The following is an 18924-nucleotide window of genomic DNA, read 5'->3' as shown; positions in this document are numbered from 1 at the left end:
TTAGAACTGTAGATTTCGTGTTTAATGAACTGTGGAGGTAGTCCTAGTGCTAGGTCAGTGAAGTCTTGCGTTCTAGGGCAAACATTTCATTTTTATCTCCTCTAATAGGTCATTTAAGGTAAGAGCTGCAACAACCAGTGACTTACCTGCTGTTGACAAGCTCATCAAAACCCTTGACTTGAATGAAAGTATACTGGATGATTTAAAGCTCTTCATTCAGGCTCGTAGAGATCCAGTGAGTATCTGTTGCAGACATACCAGTAGTGGTCGATTGTATTGTCCAGTGTTAAAACTATCATATACTAAATAGATTTTCCTAGGGTCCAAATCCATTCCATTGAAGTCAATGGGAAAGAGGCCATTGGCTTCCAGAGGAACAAGATCAGGACAGTATATCTGACAGCATTGGAGCCTTTTTGTGCACAAGGGTCCATCTATGTGGAGCTTATGGGAGACTTGGTCACTAAGGCTACGTCTACACGTGCACCCAACTTCGAAATAGCTTATTTCGATGTTGCGACATCGAAATAGGCTATTTCGATGAATAACGTCTACACGTCCTCCAGGGCTGGCAACGTCGATGTTCAACTTCGACGTTGCTCAGCCCAACATCGAAATAGGCACAGCGAGGGAACGTCTACACGCCAAAGTAGCACACATCGAAATAAGGGAGCCAGGCACAGCTGCAGACAGGGTCACGGGGCGGACTCAACAGCAAGTCGCTCCCTTAAAGGGCCCCTCCCAGACACACTTTCATTAAACAGTGCAAGATACACAGAGCCAACAACTAGTTGCAGACCCTGTATATGCAGCACGGACCCCCAGCTGCAGCAGCAGCAGCCAGAAGCCCTGGGCTAAGGGCTGCTGCCCACGGTGACCACAGAGCCCCGCAAGGGCTGGAGAGAGAGTATCTCTCAACCCCCCAGCTGATGGCCGCCATGGAGGACCCCGCTATTTCGATGTTGCGGGACGCGGATCGTCTACACGTCCCTACTTCGATGTTGAACGTCGAAGTAGGGCGCTATTCCCATCCCCTCATGGGGTTAGCGACTTCGACATCTCGCCGCCTAACGTCGATTTCAACTTCGAAATAGCGCCCGACGCGTGTAGACGTGACGGGCGCTATTTCGAAGTTGGTGCCGCTACTTCGAAGTAGCGTGCACGTGTAGACGCAGCTTAAGTTAGGGAAAGATGACTGTAAGAATAGTGCACAAATTGTCCAAGAGGAGAAAGCACTGTAGGGTCTTAACATTCGCGAACTTAAGGTTCACAAATTCAATTATTCGCGAGCGGATGCTTCCTGGGGGCTCTGGGGCATGGACCAATGGTGGCTGCTGCTTCTCAAGGCAGAGAGTGCCAGCAGCCACCACTTCCCCAGGGCTCCATGCAGGAGCCAGGCTGCAGACAGGAGAGGCTGCCATATTCGCAAAATTCAACATTTGCAATGGTTCTCAACATGGAACCCTCGCAAATGTTGAGACTCTAGTGTATGTTAATTTTAGCACGTTATTGAAATTTATAGTTAAGATCAAATAGCAAATTCAGAATGCTGATCATCTGTGTAAATCAGTGATCATATTCTCATTTGTCTTGCAGGATGGGACACCAGTCCAGGCATTTGTAGCAGAAGTTTTGGGACAGATAGTTGGCATTTCTGTTATTAAAAATGAAATGGTAAATCTCGTTTTTTTCCCCCTTTCCCGTTTATGATATTAGCCCTGAGTTTGAACAGGGCAACATTGACTTCATTATTATTGAATTACAGTAGCTCCAGCTAAGTTCTTGGCCTTGTAAAAAGCATGGCACCTACAAAAGAAGTATAATTGCTCCTTTTTAAATATGGGAACTGGGAGAGTTTAAAGAACTTGTCCAAAGTCACACAGGGAGTCTCAGGTGAAGCAGAAAATTGAACCCAAATATCATGCATCCCAATCCAAAGCCCTAATCACAAAACCATTATTTTTCTCTCTCTGACTTGATACTCCTTTAAATTTGTTACTACAAATCTGGGTTTTGGCACATATTTTCGAAAAAAGAACATCAGCAGTTTGTCCTACCATATTGAAAATGGTACTTCTTACTCTTCTCAAACTGCCTTTTTTTGTGCCACAATAGCTTCTCAGTAAAGTGTGTCATACACATTTAACTTCAAAAAAATTATTGTTGTTTCAAAAATAGGTAATGGGGCAAGGGATGGGGGTAAGTACAGAAAGAAAAGCTGTCAACTGTAATTGGGCAGTGAAGAGAATAAATATTTCCAGTTCTGTTTCATGTTAATTGCTGCAAATTTAAAACTTTTGTGACATGTAGCTGACACTAAAAAGGGAGAAGACTTTCTTGAAACAGTCATAATACTGTTTTTAAATCATATGAAGCAAGTTAATGAACTTCCATCTCTGAAAACAGATGGTTTTTAATTCTCCCAGACACACTGAAATTAGGGTCACTGTCTGTAAGGTGGCTGACCTAGTGAAAATCCCAACTCTAAAAGGTGATGAAAGAATCCAGGCATAGGGCTGCACACAGAATTTTTCCCAAGTGGCCCCTCATTAGCTTTTACTGTGGGAGAGGCAATCTGTCCATCTCTCTGATACCTTGCAAAAGAGAAAACACATTTCTTTGAAAATGTCTGTCAAAAATGTCAGTAACTGATGCTTTATTGGTGGGGTCAGATATAGATTCAATATGGTAAATATAGCATGATGAGTTACACAAATTGATTGTCTGAAGAAGCATTTGTTTAGCTACTATGCTTGGCTAGTGAATATCTTTCAAGGTGGTCTTATTTCAGTGTTCATATTTAATCATTAATAAATATAAATGCAGCTTGCTGTCACATGTTTTATTACAAAACCACAACTCTTTCACCATCACTGATTTAAAATGTCTAATTTCCTAGGATATTGAATATATCCATTCACATTACAACATTGAAGATTTTATTTACTTCAACCATCACCAGCGGGAGGAACATGGCCATCTGTACCACTTTGCTCTAAATCCCATATTCCGTCATTATACTAAACATTTTCTGAAAGAGATCCTTCGCTTAGCCTACAAGTCTTGCCTCTACTACCCTATTTATCCACAGCCCGTGGAAGGCAAGGTAAAAGAAAACGTTGGGAGCTATTTTATGAAACATCATACAACTTGACCTTTATTTTCCTAAGGCTGTTTGTTTGTTTGTTTGTTTGGTGACTGCATATATGGCAGGTGATCGGTGTAGAGAAATTTCTTCAGAAATGTTACAAACTCTCCCTTCTAACCATACAATCTCCATTTGTATTGATGGGTGACATATGGCAGGGGTAGTTTGTGGCTTTTCTACAAGCCCTGTGTTAAGGGCAGTATCTTTAGGTGATGTCTAGATTACAGTGATTTGTTGACACAAGTTTATGTTGGAAGATATCTTCTGACAAAACTTCTGCTGACAGATTGCAGCCAAATCGCCAAGTGGATCACAAGGAGCGGCTGGACTGCCCAGCTGCTCTCTGGACAATGGCCAACTGGAAGCACAACAGACAGGGCTGCCTAGTGTCCTGGAAGACCTGTAAACAGAGGGCCCCGTGGAACGTCCAGAGCTGCTTTCTGTTGGCAGATCTCTGTTGACGGAGGCGTTAACACTTTGTAAGGAGTGGGATAAGACTGCCAACAAACGTGCCGTATTCAGTCGATTTACTGTTGACAGAATGCCGTGGAAATCTGGATGTGCCCTGGGTTTTGTCGCCAAAACCATCTAGTGTAGATATAGCCTTCGTCTATTCCCTCATTGTGGGAATCATGCCTCAGAGAGGAATGATTTTCCCTTTACCTCCCCACTTGCTTCAGTGGTGGAGGTAATTGTTTTTTGTCCATACCATTACTTTCCCCTCTACTGACCAATGCATTGCAGGGCCTGTAGCCAAAGCTCCACCCCTTTACTACCTACTTCTAATGTACCTGCTCCAGGACAGATTAGTAATACCAGCCGCCCCCCGCCCCGGTCCTGGCACATCTGGACACAATGTTTTAATAGAATCAGGTTTTTCTCTACCTTTTGCCCCTGTAAGGAATCATAGTTGAAGGAACAGTCTGATCTTACCATGTATCTAATGTGCCATGATACTTTCATTGAACTGTTTAATTGAAATGCCAATGCAGTTTGTGTATCCTTATGTGACTTGCTCATCGGTTACATGGCATATTTTAAAATGTCAAGATATAAAGTTTTCATAGCCTTCTTGTCTTCACCTTGTATTTCTATTTTCTATTAATTTTTAACCAAACTTTTCTGGTTTGTCATGTTCTCCTACCACAGGTTTCTCAGACTTTACCACACAGTAATGTGGCTTAGTGGATTTCAAGATGTACAGATATTCATTTTCCCTGTTTCTACACATGCCCCTTCCTTTCAAAAGGGGCATGTTAATGAGCGGGTTTGAAAGATGCTAGTGAGGCGCTGCAGTGAATATGCAGTGCCTCATTAGCATAATGGCGGCCGCAGCAATGTGAAAGTGCAGCTTTTCAAATCGTGTGCCACCCGTGGAGACAGGGCCTTCTGAAATGACCTCCCCAGTTTTCGAAAGCCCTTCTTCCTATCGTGATCGGAAGAAGGACTTTCGAACATTGGGGGTCAGTTTCAGAAGGTCCCGTCTCCACGGGTGGCACGTGATTCGAAAAGCCGCACTTTCAAATTGCCGCGGCAGCCATTGTGCTAATGAGGCACTGCATATTCATTGCAGCGCCTCATTAGCATCTTTCAAACCCGCTCATTAACATGCCCCTTTCAAAAGGAAAAGGCAAATGTAGACCCAGCCTTTATATTTAGAAATTAAATAAAATGGCCACCCAGAACTATAGCAGACAGGGTTGCACAGCATCCCGGAGGCCTCCTCTGTTGACAGAAGGACCCACCCCCCAAAATCTGTCCAGAGTGGGGTACAGCTGTCGACAAAAGCACTGTGTTCTGTTGACTTACTGTTGAAAGAACAAGTATCAGAGAGGTAGCCGTGTTAGTCTGTAGCTTCGAGAACAACAAGAAGTCTTGTGGCACCTTACAGACTAACAGATATTTTGGAGCATAAGCTTTCGTGGGCAAAGCTTTCTTTGCCCACAAAAGCTTATGCTCCAAAATATCTGTTAGTCTATAAGGTGCCACAAGACTTCTTGTTGAAAGAACGTGCTTGGCAATCTGGATGCTCTAGAGGTTTTGTCAGCAAAACCCTGTACTCTAGACCAGTGTTTCCCAAATAGAGTTCCGTGGAACCCGGGGCTTCTGCCAAGTGAAAATAAGAGTTCTGCAAGAAAGTGATCAGGGGTTGTCAACCTGCAGCTCTAAGGAGTCATTTGCAGCTCTGGATGCTGCTGCCGCTGACTCCTCTGTGGCTCCCTGCCCTGCTGCCACTGAAACAGTAGAACTAAATTTAATTAGTTTAATGGCCAGCAGGGTAGTGGGAGAGATCCGGCCATTCCAACTGAGAGCCCCTCACTTGCAAAGTAGCCAGCACACATGCAATGTGGGCAGGGCAAGGGGAACCAGACAGGTCTTGCAGTTCCTACATTGTCCTTGCCTTTCATTGGCTGCGACTGGCCTCTCACATTGCCGTAAGGCAGCCAATGAAATTGGGCCCCCGTGACTAGAGTCAGAGGAACAGCAGTTGCAAAGGTAGGTTTGTATGCCATGTTGGGTGAAGCTATGGGAGGAGCTAACTCAGGCGAGGTTAGGCTGGGGGCCTCTTTGGGTAGATGGGTTAGTCCCTGGGGCCCATTTGGGGCTGAGGCAGGTTAATCCTGGGGACAGGTGAGCAGGTTTGGGGCTGAGAGGGGGTAAGCCTGTTATTAGGGATTCCGCAAAATTCTTTCAAGTTTGAAAGGGTTCCGTAGCCAAATAAAACTGAGAAACATTCATCTTAGACATAGCCTAAGGGCTTGTCTACACTGCCGTCCAGTTTGGTCTGCCAACAAGAATACACTAATGTGAACTAGGAGCTCTTTCGTTCACACCTGTTGCATTCACACAGGAGAGTTAATGTGCAGCACTTCAGTGTGAACTGCTTTTCACAGTAGTCAGAACTCAAGGGTAGTGTAGAAGTAGCCTCAGATGGGACTTCGCCATCTTAATCACTTTTGAAAATGGGACGTAGGCTCTTAAATCACTTAGACATGTTGAAAATTGTACCCTAATCCCCTTTTTCTTTTCTAACACAGAGCCTGTCTAGACAAAAAGCTGGTGCACAGCAAACTGGGCTGTAAATATACAGCACATCAGTGTTCGTGGCCATGTAGACCTTTCTGCTGTGCACTCAAAGTTCCCTAGTTCACATTGATCTATTCCCATTCCAAAGCAGAATAAATCAAGACTAACTAGGATACTTGTAGTATGCTGTAGTAAGTTCCATACTACCCTCCAGTGCACAGCATGCTAGAGCACTGTCAACAAACTTCCCAGCTTGCTATAGGCTAATTCTCTGTCTAGATAAACACATGATACACATGATAAATACACAGATTTTCAGAAGAATCTGTTTTGCTTCTCCGGCATCTGTTCCTCTATCCAGATTGCCACTCTGTGGACTTCTAATAATTGCCGTCTTGACAAACTAACCTCTCTGAGGAGCATTTGGCTTTTTTGCTTCTCTGCCTTCATTTCTTTGAATGACACTTACACAGGAGTGGATGGAGAAGATGAGTTAAATTTTGGCAATATTTTCTTCCTGGTCTATTTCTATGTTAAAGCAGTTTAACTTTAATTTAGCAATGCATTCTAATATGTGGCAAAACATTATTTTGTTTACCTTACATTATAGTAACATTAATTATGATTTTTGCATGAGTGTTTGTGGCTATGAGCTAGACTTAAAGGCACTTCAGTCAATATAATCTGACTTCTGTTAATATCCACTCTGTTTCTGATAATTCTCCTATTTTGTTTCTTCGTGTGGTGTGTAATTGGGCCAGTCGTAATGGATTGTGCAGGTCATTAGAAGCAGCTTTATTCCAAGTTAACATTTGGAGGGTTTGTTCATTTCAAATTTTTTCCAGTTTATTAACATTTATCACTTGGATGAAATTGACATTTCAGTCAGTATAGATTTTTCTCTATAAATTCTTACACCATAATTTGCCAAACAAGCAAAGGTTAACAGTAAGCAGATAATACAGTTTAATGAGGTCAAATCAAGCTGATTCATGATCACTGTAGAGAAAAATATCCTCCTGGGGAAAATACTTGTGCTGAAAAATCCCATAAACCAAACCACTTGTTTATCTGTCATTCCCACAGCGATAGTAATGTAATTACTCTCATAATTATCTTCATTAGTGTCAGGAATTATCTGCAATTCATTCCTCTGCTCTGAGTGTGTTTGTATGTTTGCTGATTTTTCTCTCAGATTTAGCCAACAGAGCTAAGAATTTTGTATTTGCAAAGCCATACAATAGACATCTGTGATGCACTGTTCTGACATTCTCTGTGCTAAAATATAGATTGCTGTCTTTCAGTTTCAGAATCCCTATGCCCATTCCCTGACATCTGCCCTTCATTACATGGTTCCCGTGCGACCAAGACGACAGATTGTCTATCCTCTGGAAAAGCTTGGCATAAACGCTCCATCAAAGCAGGTCTCCAAGGATCAGGTGGGTAACAGAAGCAGCAGCAGGCAAGAGGCATAGTGCCAGCTAATGCAGGGTTTGGCAGATGGGATGACATTACTGTCTTAATGTTGATAGGCTGCTTCTTAATTACATTGAATGTGGTGTTCATACCCTTACAGTCTAAGCTTTGCTAATGCCATACTGTGTCTTTTTCAAAGCATATATTTCAAGCTGAAGATTATAAACTACAGCCACTGAATTCTACAATGTTTCCCTATTAGTAAATATTTTCAGGTTTGCTGTTTTTCTTATGAGATTACTTTGAAACTCATAGATTTTAAATTATTTGAATTAAAACATAGATAGCTCTTTGTATTGCTGATTTTATCCTTTATATGATATGCTTCTGCCAACTAGTATAACAATACCATTTGTGTTTTAAATCAGTTTATTCTTAAGACTCACAGCCGGATTTGTTTAATGCTCCAGAATATCTTCCAAAGCCTCTGTAAGGTGCCAGAAATGATTTAACAGTGACGTAGATCCCCTTAGTAAAAAGAGTATATTTATAGAACTCTCATACAGTGTGGAGATGCTAAAGTGGAAGTTTGTTAAATTTAAATTTGTTACACTTTGGGGGTATTAAAATATCCTTATTTGTTTAAAAATGACTAAAATCTGTAAAGCTGTTTTCTCTGAAGTAACCAATGAAGTTAAATGTCAGGAAAAAATCCTCACATCAGTGATTGATCCAATAAAAGCAGACATGATTCTGGGACACACTAACAGGAGTGTTGTGAGCAAGACATGAGAAGTAATTCTTCTGCTCTACTCTGCACTGATTCAGCCTCAGTAGGCGTACTGCATCAAGTTCTTGGCCCCATGTTCTAGGAAGGATATGGAGAAATTGGAAAGGGTCAAAAGAAAACCAACTAAAATGATTAAAGGTGTAGAAAACATGACCTATGAGAGAAGATTAAAAGAACTGGGTTTGTTTAGTTTGGAAAATCGAACATTAAGAGGGGATATGATAGCAGCTTTCACGTACCTAAACGGGTGTTACAAGGAGGAGAGAGAAAACTTATTCTCCTTAGCGTCCGATGATAGGTCAAGAAAAAATAAGCTTTAATTGCAGCTAGGGAGGTTTAGGTTGAACATTAGGAAAAATTTCCCAACTCTCAGGATAGTTAATTACTGGACTAAATGGCCTAGGGTGGTTGTAGAATCTCCATCATTGGAGATGTTTAAGAACAGATTGGATAAATGTCTGACAGGGATGATCTAGATCATGGTTTTCCAAACTGGGGGGCGTGAAGAAATTCCGCCCACCTGAGGAAAGAGTTGGCCTTTGCTTTGCTTCTTTGCTCAGCCCCTACCATTTTATGTAGGTGACCTGGCACAGCCACTATAAAAAGCAGACAGCCAGCAAAGAGCCATGTGGAGCTAGCTGTCTTCTGCAAAGATTAGTGAGTGTGGGTTGGGGTGTGGGAGGAGGAGGATGGGATTAGATGGAAGGCTGAGGGTACCTGGCTCAGGTGAGGGGAGTGGGGTAAGAACAGGGGGGCTAGCTCGCAGGGCTCAGGTGGCCAGCTGGCTCATGGGACTCATGGTTCTTGGGCGGCTGGCCCCAGCATTGTACGGTTCAGGCGTCTCAGACTGGTGACTGGCCACAGCAGCACGGGGCTTGGGTGGCTCAGGCTGGTGGGTGGGCAGCTGGCCCCAGCAGCCTGGGGCTCAGGCAGCTTGGGTCGGCAGGTAGGTGGCTGACCCCAGCAATGTGGGGCTCAGGCGGCTGACCCTGCAGCATGGAGCTCGGGCAGCTTGGGATGGCAGGTGGGAGGCTGGCCCTGGCAGCGTGAGGCTTGGGTGGGTGGCTCAGGCAGCTGGCCTGCAGCTGTCATGGGTGGCTGGTGGGTGGGCAGCTGGTCACACCAAGGCGGGGCTCAGGCAGCTGTCGGGCAGCCGTTGGCTGGCCCGGATAGCTGCTGGGTGGCTGACTGGCTGGCCCCAGTGACGCGGGCCTTAGGTGGGCGGCTCTAGCAGTGCAGGTCTCAGGCGGGCAGGCAGTTGTTGTGGTCAGCTCTGGCGTACTTCAAGGGGCCAAGACAAGCTATTTGTGCTTGTTTTTAATTTTAAATAACATTTTTATATCAAATTTTTGTGTTTATTTAAAATTATGAATTGAATTTTTTGTTAAAGGGAGTTGGATGATGGTAAAGAAGAAGCAGGGGGTGTGAGGGTTTCTCAAAAATCAAAAGGGGGCATGATGCTGAAAAGCTTGGGAACCACTGATTTCGATGGTGCTTGGTGCTGCTGTGAGGGCATCTGACTGGACTTGATGACACCTAGATGTCCTTTCCAGTTTGATTCTGTGCTTCAATTATATTTTCTGTAAGTGGATGTAATTTACTTGGGAAAACATAATTAGAGAATTTTGCATCTATTTAATGCTAGATTGCAATTGACTGTTAGAGGATATTGTATAATATACTTTAACATTGTCCCCTCCATAGCTGGTAGGTAGTTTGTGGCACTGAATACTCTTAATTATGTAATGGTTGACAAAGTAGAATCCCAGAACCCTTCTCAGCCAATTAGATTGTGTGTTGCTCTTTGAAGCCATCTTCCCTTTCTCATGCCTGCTTATCCTTTTCCATTAAACTGCTTCCTATGTATCTTCACATTACACTGATGTTGCCTTAATGGCAGAACCATTTTTTCTGGAACCACAAAATACTGCCCTCACATCTCATTTTTGAGGGTTTTGTGTTTGTGGGGTTCATTAAACACTATGCGCAGCTCCTTCCTGAGGATTTTGGGTAGGATTAGTGACAATTGTGTGAAGTTGCCCAAACTGAAATGCTGCCTTTACATGAAAAATTGAGGACTTTTCGGGTCACGGCTAGCCTTTTGTAGAAAGACAAATGGAGCCCAGCTGCTATGTGAAGCTCCTCCAATATGCACTAATGTTCAAAAATGATTTTCAAAGGGTTATTTTCCATCTGGACTGGAAATGTGGGGGTGCTGAATCCTCAGGAACTGGAGGGTTACTCTAGTCCACTACTATTGCTTTTTGAAATAGCCACATGTAACTAACAATACTGAATTGGCTCTTCTGAATTGGCAAACTCTGACTTCTGGCTACAGTTAATTTGGTAGCAGCCTAGTGCGGTGGACTGATTGTAGGACTGAAAATAGGAGGCATCCTTTGCTTTCTGACACTGCCTCTGTCACCCTTTGTGGCCTTGGTAAAGTCACTTGCTTTCCCCACCCCAGCTCTGTGAGACTTCTCAGGTGGGAAGAACTGGAGCTGTGAATAATCCTATTCACCCTTTAGAATCTCACAGCCACATTGCCAGCACATAGAAATGAAGGGCACTGGAGGCAACAGCTAGAACTAATAAAACCAACTGACATCCAGTGGTTATGTTTATTCATTTTTATAATATGATAGCACTCAAAGGTCCCAGTCAGGCACACTGCAAGCAGAAAGATGGGTCTGCACCGAAGAGTTTAAAATCTAGACCAGACAAAGAGTGCAGAGAAGGTAGTGATTAGAGTGAAAAAATGTCATTTCTGTTCCACATTGTGTTCCTGCATTGTGAGAAGACGGGTAAGATAACTGGGGTTGGTGAAAAGGATGAGCTAACAGGAACCCAGAGTAAGAAAATAGGAAAGAGTATATTGTTAAGGGAGAAGAGAGGAAACAACCAACTAATCCCCAAAGAAATAAAAATGTCCAGTGTCCGAATTTAAAGCAGAGTTTGATGATGGTATCCCTTGCATCGAGCGGGTCTGAAGAGAGACGTCCTCCTACTCACATGAAAAGCAGAAGTAGCAGTGGATCTTTGTGTGCTGGAGTGGTGTGCCACACTTCTGGATCCAAAATAGCTGGAGGGTCCCAGTTTGAGTTTACCCACCCTTCTGCCTTCTGGTTCTCCCGGTATAAGGAGAGGTCTTTCGTCTCATTGTAAGAAGTATTTCTTATTGACCAGGGCACATGATCGTTTTGTTCCTTGATGCATGAGGATAGAGACACCTTATCATTTTTATCTTCACTTGTGTAACTGCAATTATTTTCTAATTAAATACAGCACAAAAGCTGTAGTGTCAGACAATCATAGTTTGGAAAATGGGACATTTTTCATTTGAATCCTCATCATGACCAACTACTTAGTTTTATCTGTCCATTTTTGCTATGGAAACAGTTGTACTAGCATTCTTGCTTTGGTGCCTATATGCTGCCCTCTCTTGCCCAACTGCTTTCAATGTCGAATAGTATCAGAGTGGTAGACATGTTAGTCTGTACTCTAACAAAACAAAACAAAACAAAACAAAACAGCAGAAATGTAGCACTTTAAAGACTAACAAAAAAGATTTAATCACGAATAAATCATTTTGTTACTCTTTAAAATGCTACGTTTTTGCTGTTTTGTTTTGCCTTCAATGTAGCACCTCTGCAGCTTGAGACATGTCTTCTGCCTCCCTGTTGTCTGCACTTCTCTTGCTCCAGCTGCTGGGACTAGCCTGTCTGTCTCCTGTAGTAACAGCTTCAGGCTGAGGTGCTCAGTAGTTCCCTTGCTAAGCAGACCCTTTGATTTGCATTAGGGAATACACCCACCAGTGGAGCATTAATAGCTTAGTATCTGAGGCTATGTCTACACTTACGAGGATTATCGATGACTGCTATGCAATTTTAGGTATGCCAATTGCATACCAAAATCGATTTTGCATCTGTTGATATTTGTCCCTGTCTCCACTGCAGAATGCTGACAGGAGTGCTTCTCCCATTAGGATTCCATAATCCTTGCTGCTTGCAAGGAGTTCTGGGATCGACATTGACCTTGGAACACCGTGTTTCATACATGCACAAAACAGCACCTCAGAAGATCGAACCAAAGCGTTCAATCTTCTATGATGAGTATAGGCCCAGCCTTAGAAACTTTACACACTAAGAGCCCTGGGGCCTTGTGACTTTTGCAGCCACTTTAACATATTCCAATCACCTTGTGAGACCTTGTGTGAAGTGATTCACACAACTGTTGTTCTCCTAGGAATAATTCTGACAGGGTCTGCAAGGACTCACTGCACCCTTTCATTCCTTCAGAGATGTAAACCAGATGACCCTTTGCCTCATTTAATTCACAGTGCATGGGTTTGTCAGTTCACCCCAAAGTCAGCCTTGTTGGGAAAAGACAGTTTATCTGGCAGCCTGGACTAGTTCTGTCATGTACAAATGAGGACTAGTTGTTATCTAATTTAGTTGTGTGCTAGTTTTTCTTCCTGTCTTCTCCATCAGATTTTTCTGCCACCCTTTCCGTGACTGGAAAATAAACATATCCTCATAGAATTCTAGGGCTGGGAGGAACCTCAGGAGGTCATCTAGTCCAGCTCCCTGCCTAAAGCAGGATCAACCCCAACTAAATCATCCCAGCCACGATTATGTCAAACTGGAATTAAAAAACCTCTAGGGATGGAGATTCCCTCTCTAGGTAACACGTTCTAGTCCTTCACCACCCACCTGGTGAAATAGTTTTTCCTGATATCCAATGTACACCTCCCTCTCTGTAACTTCAGACCATTGCCCCTCGTTCTGTCATCTGTCACCATTGAGGACAAACTCTCTCCATGCTCTTTAGAGCCTTCTTTCATAAAGTTGAAGACTGCTATCACATCTCCCCTCAGTCTTCTCTTCTGCAAACTAAATAAGACCAAATCTCTCAGCCTCATAGGTCATGTGCTCCAGACCCCTAATCATTTTCGTTGCCCTTCGCTGAACCCTCTCCAGTGTGTCCACATCCTTTCTATACTGTGAGGCCCAGAACTGGATGCAATACTCCTGATGAGGCCTCACCAGAGCCAAGTAGAAGGGAATAATAACTTCCTTAGATCTGCTGGAAATGTTTCTCCTAATGCACCTCAATATGTTGTTAGCCTTCTTGGTTACAAGGGCATGCTTCTGACTCCTATCCAGCCTCTCATCCACTGTAATCCTCAGGTCTTTTTCTGCTGCACTGCTACTTAGCCAGTCAGTCCCCAGCCTGTAAGAGTGGTTGGGATTCTTCCATCCCAAGTGTAGGACTCTGCACTTGTCCTTGTTGAACCTCATCAGACTTCTTTTGGCCCAGTCCTCCAATTTGTCTGTGTCACTCTGGACCCCATCCCTACCCTCCAATGTATCTACCTCACCCCCTACCTTAGTGTCATCTGCAAATTTGCTGAGGGTGCGATCCATCCCCTCATCCAGGTCATTAATAAAGATGCGGAAGGTCCACAACCTGCTCAGCATTAGGGCAGTTCAGTCTGCGTCATGCATAGAGAGAAAAAAAGCTGCTTTACGGTGTCCAGGAAACCATGGATCTGTCTCCCCTTGATCCCTTCCGAGGCAATCTCATCATTGAGATGATGAGTCTTCAGATCCAGGAGATCTGTAATTTGATTGCTTGTCTTTGAAGGACCATTACCCATGTGCGTCCATCCATCCTGTTCTGCACAGTCCTCTTTCATATTTGCCTACATCAGTATCACTTTTAGTATGGCCCTGACCTCTGAATTTTCAGGATTCCTTTGCTTGTACTCAATAATTATGGCTCCAAGGAAAAGCAGAACCCACAGGCTCAGTTCTTCACTACATTTGAGCTCTGTTGCTTGGCCCCTGTATGAAAGCAACCAAAGGACTGCTTTAACTGATGCTACTGCTTCTACACTGGTACAACCTCTATGCTTGGTCTGTCTCATGATGACTTGTCTCAGGAGGGCCAGAGCCCAGTGTTTTAAACCATGAGAAAATGTGAATCTCTGCTTTCTTATGCTGTACATAATTAGCTTCCAGGTCGAATAAATCATATAATATTGAACTTGTAGTGTAACAGTATCTTGTGTGTAACAACTGTTTTTCTTTGAGGGCTGATGTGTTCTCTCTTGTGGGATTTCACTTCCTGGTCACAAGCACATGAAACTATCTTTTGAAGCCAGGTCCATTGTGGAGCATGTGATCACACTTGCATGTGGCTTATTTCAGATGCACTGGTCAATATAAGGAAGTTCACTTTTCCATTCTTGGGCCTCACCCCTGAAAGTCAGAGGATCACAGAAGTTTTTCTTTTGAAGGGTATGTCCTTTTCAGTGATGACAAGATATTGGAGAAAATGAAGTCTTATAGGTCTCTTGACCTTTTCTGGACTGCCCTTCTTCTTAGAAGAGAGCCTTCTCCTAACCAGCCTCCAAATTCCAGAAGCAAGGAACAGCATCTTCTCAAAGCTAATGCTGTCAGAGGAGATTCCACTGACACCCAAAGCCACTTTATGGAAGGAGCCTCAGCAACAATATGAGATGAAGAACTCTGTAATGGGAGTTGTCCACATACTCTGTTTCTAAGTAGCAGACTGATAGGTCACCTGAGACACAAGGTATTTTTTCCAATACCTTTTTTTCATTCACATTTTTTCCATTCCTTCCTTTCAGTCCTTGTTTTAGACCAACTGGTGCATAATTACCTCTGATCCCTGTGTCTTAGAGGGCACCCTCAGAAGATATTCCATCCAGTTCTTCCCTAATCCCCCATCATCCTTCCTTCCTCCGTAGGGACAGTTCCAATGAGAATATACTCCTACAGAAAGTGGACTCTGCTATCAGAGGGTAATGGAAGGAATTCCTGCTCCCTCACCCCACAATCTGTCAAGAGGAGAGCTTTTATCTCTGGTATTTCCTCATCCACAAGAAGGTGGCTGTTCTGAGAACCATTCTGATCTTCAATAATCATAACAGGTATGTCTAAAAATCAAAATTCAGGATTCTCGCCTTAGGGGAGATCATTCCCACCTCAAGTAAAGTGGTGCGGCTCTCTCTTGGAAGGAGGTATAGAGGTTGAACCTCTTTCATCTGGAACTCTCTTGTCTGGGAAACTCTGTAATCTGGCATGCTTTTAGTTAGCTGGATGACCACTTATCAGAGGTATGGCCAAGTTTCCCATGGCCCTATAAAGTTTGGTTACAGCCACCAGTCCTGGCTCTCAGTGTTCTGTGCTGTTATTTAGCAGTAATTTACTGCTAAATGTCTTCTAAGAGCCCAGTAAGCAGTGAAAGTGTTGGTAATGTGCTAGAAAATATTGACCTCCTGTCATTCAGAAAATTCTCTCGTTCGGCTCCAGTCAGATCCTGAGGGTGCCGGACTAGAGAGGTTCAACCTGTACTTTCATATGGTTATTAGAAAAAACACATTACAGTTTTCTTAGTTTGTATGAAACAGATTGCACATTAAGATTTTTCCTTTTGCCCTGTCAGCAGCCTTATGGATTTTTACCCAGTGTTTAGATGGGAGTTTGTCTCCACATTGAGGAGTACATGTATACTCATACTTAGATGCTTGACTCATAAAAGCCAAATCAATACAGGACATGAGAAGAGACATTGCAACTACCTGCATCCTGTTCCACTACTCAGGATTGCAAATAAAGAAGAGAGTCATTGATGACTTCTCCCAGCAAAGGATTTTTGCATGGTGAAGTACATTAATGTTTCGGAGAGCTGCCTGCTCATCACTTTCTGATGCTCATGGTTTTCATGGACTCATCAACCTACGTGATGGCTCACACCAGATTGGTCACAACACCTGTTCAATAATGGGTAGTTCAGCATCACACCCCAAATAGAGACAACCAGCACAGAAGATTGCCAGTCCTGCCCCAGCTGTCACACAGGAATGCCTTCAGATCTCCTGTTTCCACAGTCATGAAAACCATGGTGCCTCTACTGGGAGTTGTGAGGAATGCATTACAGAGCTCTGGAGGTGCATGGGCTATGGAATTTCTGTCTGTGTTTAGACTGTGGGGAACTGTTGGCAAAAGATAAACTAAATTGCACAATGCAATTTGCGTATCCTTTGCTGACAGTTCTTTCAGGAGAGGCTTTTCTGACACTGGCCTGTCCAGTGGAACGAGGTACAGGTGTGTTGACAGAATGCTCCCCACCTGCAGATCTCTTCCATGTGATCTGCAGCTGGACGCGTGCTCTGTCGACAAAACTCCTGTCAACAGAAGTTATGTCGACTGAAGCCTGCAAGCTAAATGAAGCCTGCGATCTAGATATAGCCTTTGGGACTCAGGGTTCCATATCAATATCCCAAATCTCAGAGCAGTATGCTGAGCCTTCAAAGTGTTCCTACCCTGATTTCATCATCATGTAGTACAGGTATGTATGGACAACAGCCGGGATGTGTATTACAGCAACAAGCAAAGAGGAGTAGTCTCTGTTTTTTTGCATAGCTATAAGAATAAGTTTGGCCATGGGGCATGAAACTCCAGAAGTATCCTGTAACTTCGCATCTGGCAAGAGTATGCAAAGTAAACATGGCTGAGCTCCCCTCTAGCCCCGCTCTAGAGCTAGGGGAAGTGGATGCAGGGGCAAATATACTGATTAGAAGAGTCTCATAAAATTAGAATTCTCAGCTGTCTACTCAGGAAAGCTTTAGTCCTGTTTTGTGCTGCTGGAGTGACACAAAAGCAGAATTCAAGAGGGCTATGAGTATCTGCTCGGCTCCTTCTTCTCTGCCTCGTGGCAGGCAGCAGCTCCCTCCCACTCATGGCTCAGTCAGTGCATCAGCTCCTCCCGCCCCCAGCAGCACCACTGTGCTGCCCTTCTCCTTAACAGCAGCTCCTTCTGTTGGGCAGCCCATGGCGGTGCCCCACTGTCTCACTTCTGCTCCTGCTGTGCCTGCTCCTAATGGTGAGGCTCTTCCCTTCCCCTGAAGTCATCACTCTGCTCTCAAGCTGCCTCCAGCTTCAGCATGGCCACATACTTGTGGGCACTCATGGGGGTCTCCGGGGCCCTACTCCAGCCAGAGCAGCCTGCCCTGCACGGATAATGCAGTGCCTCCCCTGGACAGAGCTGCCTTGTCCTGGCCCACCAACTTGGGGGCACCCCATTGCCAGGATCCTCCCCGTGTGCATTGCTCCCCGGGCGGCAGCTGGATTCTGCTCTCCATGTGACCAATGGGCAGGAGAGGGGCTTGGGTGGGCAAGCTGCAAGAAGCGAAACCCCCTGGAGGAGGAGGCATAGCTGCTGGGATGGTGCATGGTGCTGGTTGTTTGAGAGTTCTGGTAGACTGATTACTGGTTAAAAGAGAGTTCATAGTAATTTATAATTATAGTAATTGGAAATTAAGCAATTTTTCAGTAATATTGCACTGTGACTCTTCAATATTTTTGTCTGATTTTGAAAACAAGCAGTTTCTAAGTGAAATGACAGGTAGGGTACACAAGACAAACCAGACTCCTGAAACGGGTACTTTAGTCTGGGAGCTACAGGACTAGGGCATTTAACTTAAGACACCATGCAAGGGTGCTTGCACACACCCAAAGAAACTGCTGTGAAAGAGTTTCACATGTCCGCTGCCTAATGGCCAGAATTGCAGTCCTGTGGATGCAGAAGTGGCTCTCAAAGACAAACAGTTACTGATGGAAAAAAACCTCTTTTTTGAAGAGTTTCAAGATTCTAAAATTAGCCACTTTGTCTCTCGCTGGCTGCAGTCTGTACAGTTACCTGCATGGTATCAAGACAATTTGGTTTTACTGGCAGACGATTATAATAAATAAAACATTTTGTAATGCTCTAAAATGTTGCCCTTTGACACACAGCTGTATTTCTCTGTTTTGACCAGCAGCAGGAAATACTGTCCTTGAAGTATTTCTAACCCAGCTGGAAACAGAAAGTATAGGAGTATTATTCAGAGTGCCTGTTCTCACAAAAGTTACAGCTCAGTTCTGCCAGCTGCAGGAGGTTTGGATATATGTTGAAACTTACAGATGCCCTTTCAAACTGAACCTCCACAACTTTTGAGGGGGCCCATCTCTTCTCAAAAATATTTTTGGTTATACATATATCACGCCTACATAGTTTTGTGACAGTTAAAACTCTTTTCTGCTCACTAACAGATAATATCATCTCCAAAAGTTTTTAAATCAAAGTGTCCAATCAATATATTCTGAATCAGTAACTTGAGTTGAACAGACAGCTATGATAGAAGGCTCAGAATTTTAACTTCCACATTATTTAGATAATAAGATAATATTGTAAAAGAGTTCTGCGTACCTTTTAGTCATTTTTAGCTATATTATATGAAAAAAATGAAAGAACCAGAATGAAAAATAAATCTGTTATCACAAGTGCTTCTTGTTTGTGAAATGCTTATAATTAATTGTAGACTAGAAAACTGTAGATAATAAAATAATTTTATAATACTATCTTCATAAATAAACAATTTATAAATTTTTGTTTACTTTCTCACCATCTGGACTCATTCTATTATCCATCTGCTCCAAGAAATTGTCAGTATAAGGAAAGAGTAGGTGATATA

At 43.4% G+C, this 18924-nt stretch overlaps 1 protein-coding gene across 1 annotated transcript in view; it reads left to right on the top strand.

The window, feature by feature from the left end:
* Positions 1–18924, top strand: part of CFAP61 (cilia and flagella associated protein 61) — a 253647-nt gene that overhangs the window by 101651 nt on the left and 133072 nt on the right. The window contains exons 15-18 of the mRNA XM_074988390.1: positions 109–235; positions 1597–1674; positions 2900–3106; positions 7480–7614. Coding sequence (XP_074844491.1) covers positions 109–235; positions 1597–1674; positions 2900–3106; positions 7480–7614 — 547 coding nt within the window. The remainder of the gene's footprint in view (positions 1–108; positions 236–1596; positions 1675–2899; positions 3107–7479; positions 7615–18924) is intronic.

Source organism: Carettochelys insculpta, chromosome 3 (assembly GCF_033958435.1).
Source record: "Carettochelys insculpta isolate YL-2023 chromosome 3, ASM3395843v1, whole genome shotgun sequence".
NCBI lineage: Eukaryota > Metazoa > Chordata > Testudines > Carettochelyidae > Carettochelys > Carettochelys insculpta.
This window is presented reverse-complemented; position numbering and strand designations above follow the sequence as displayed.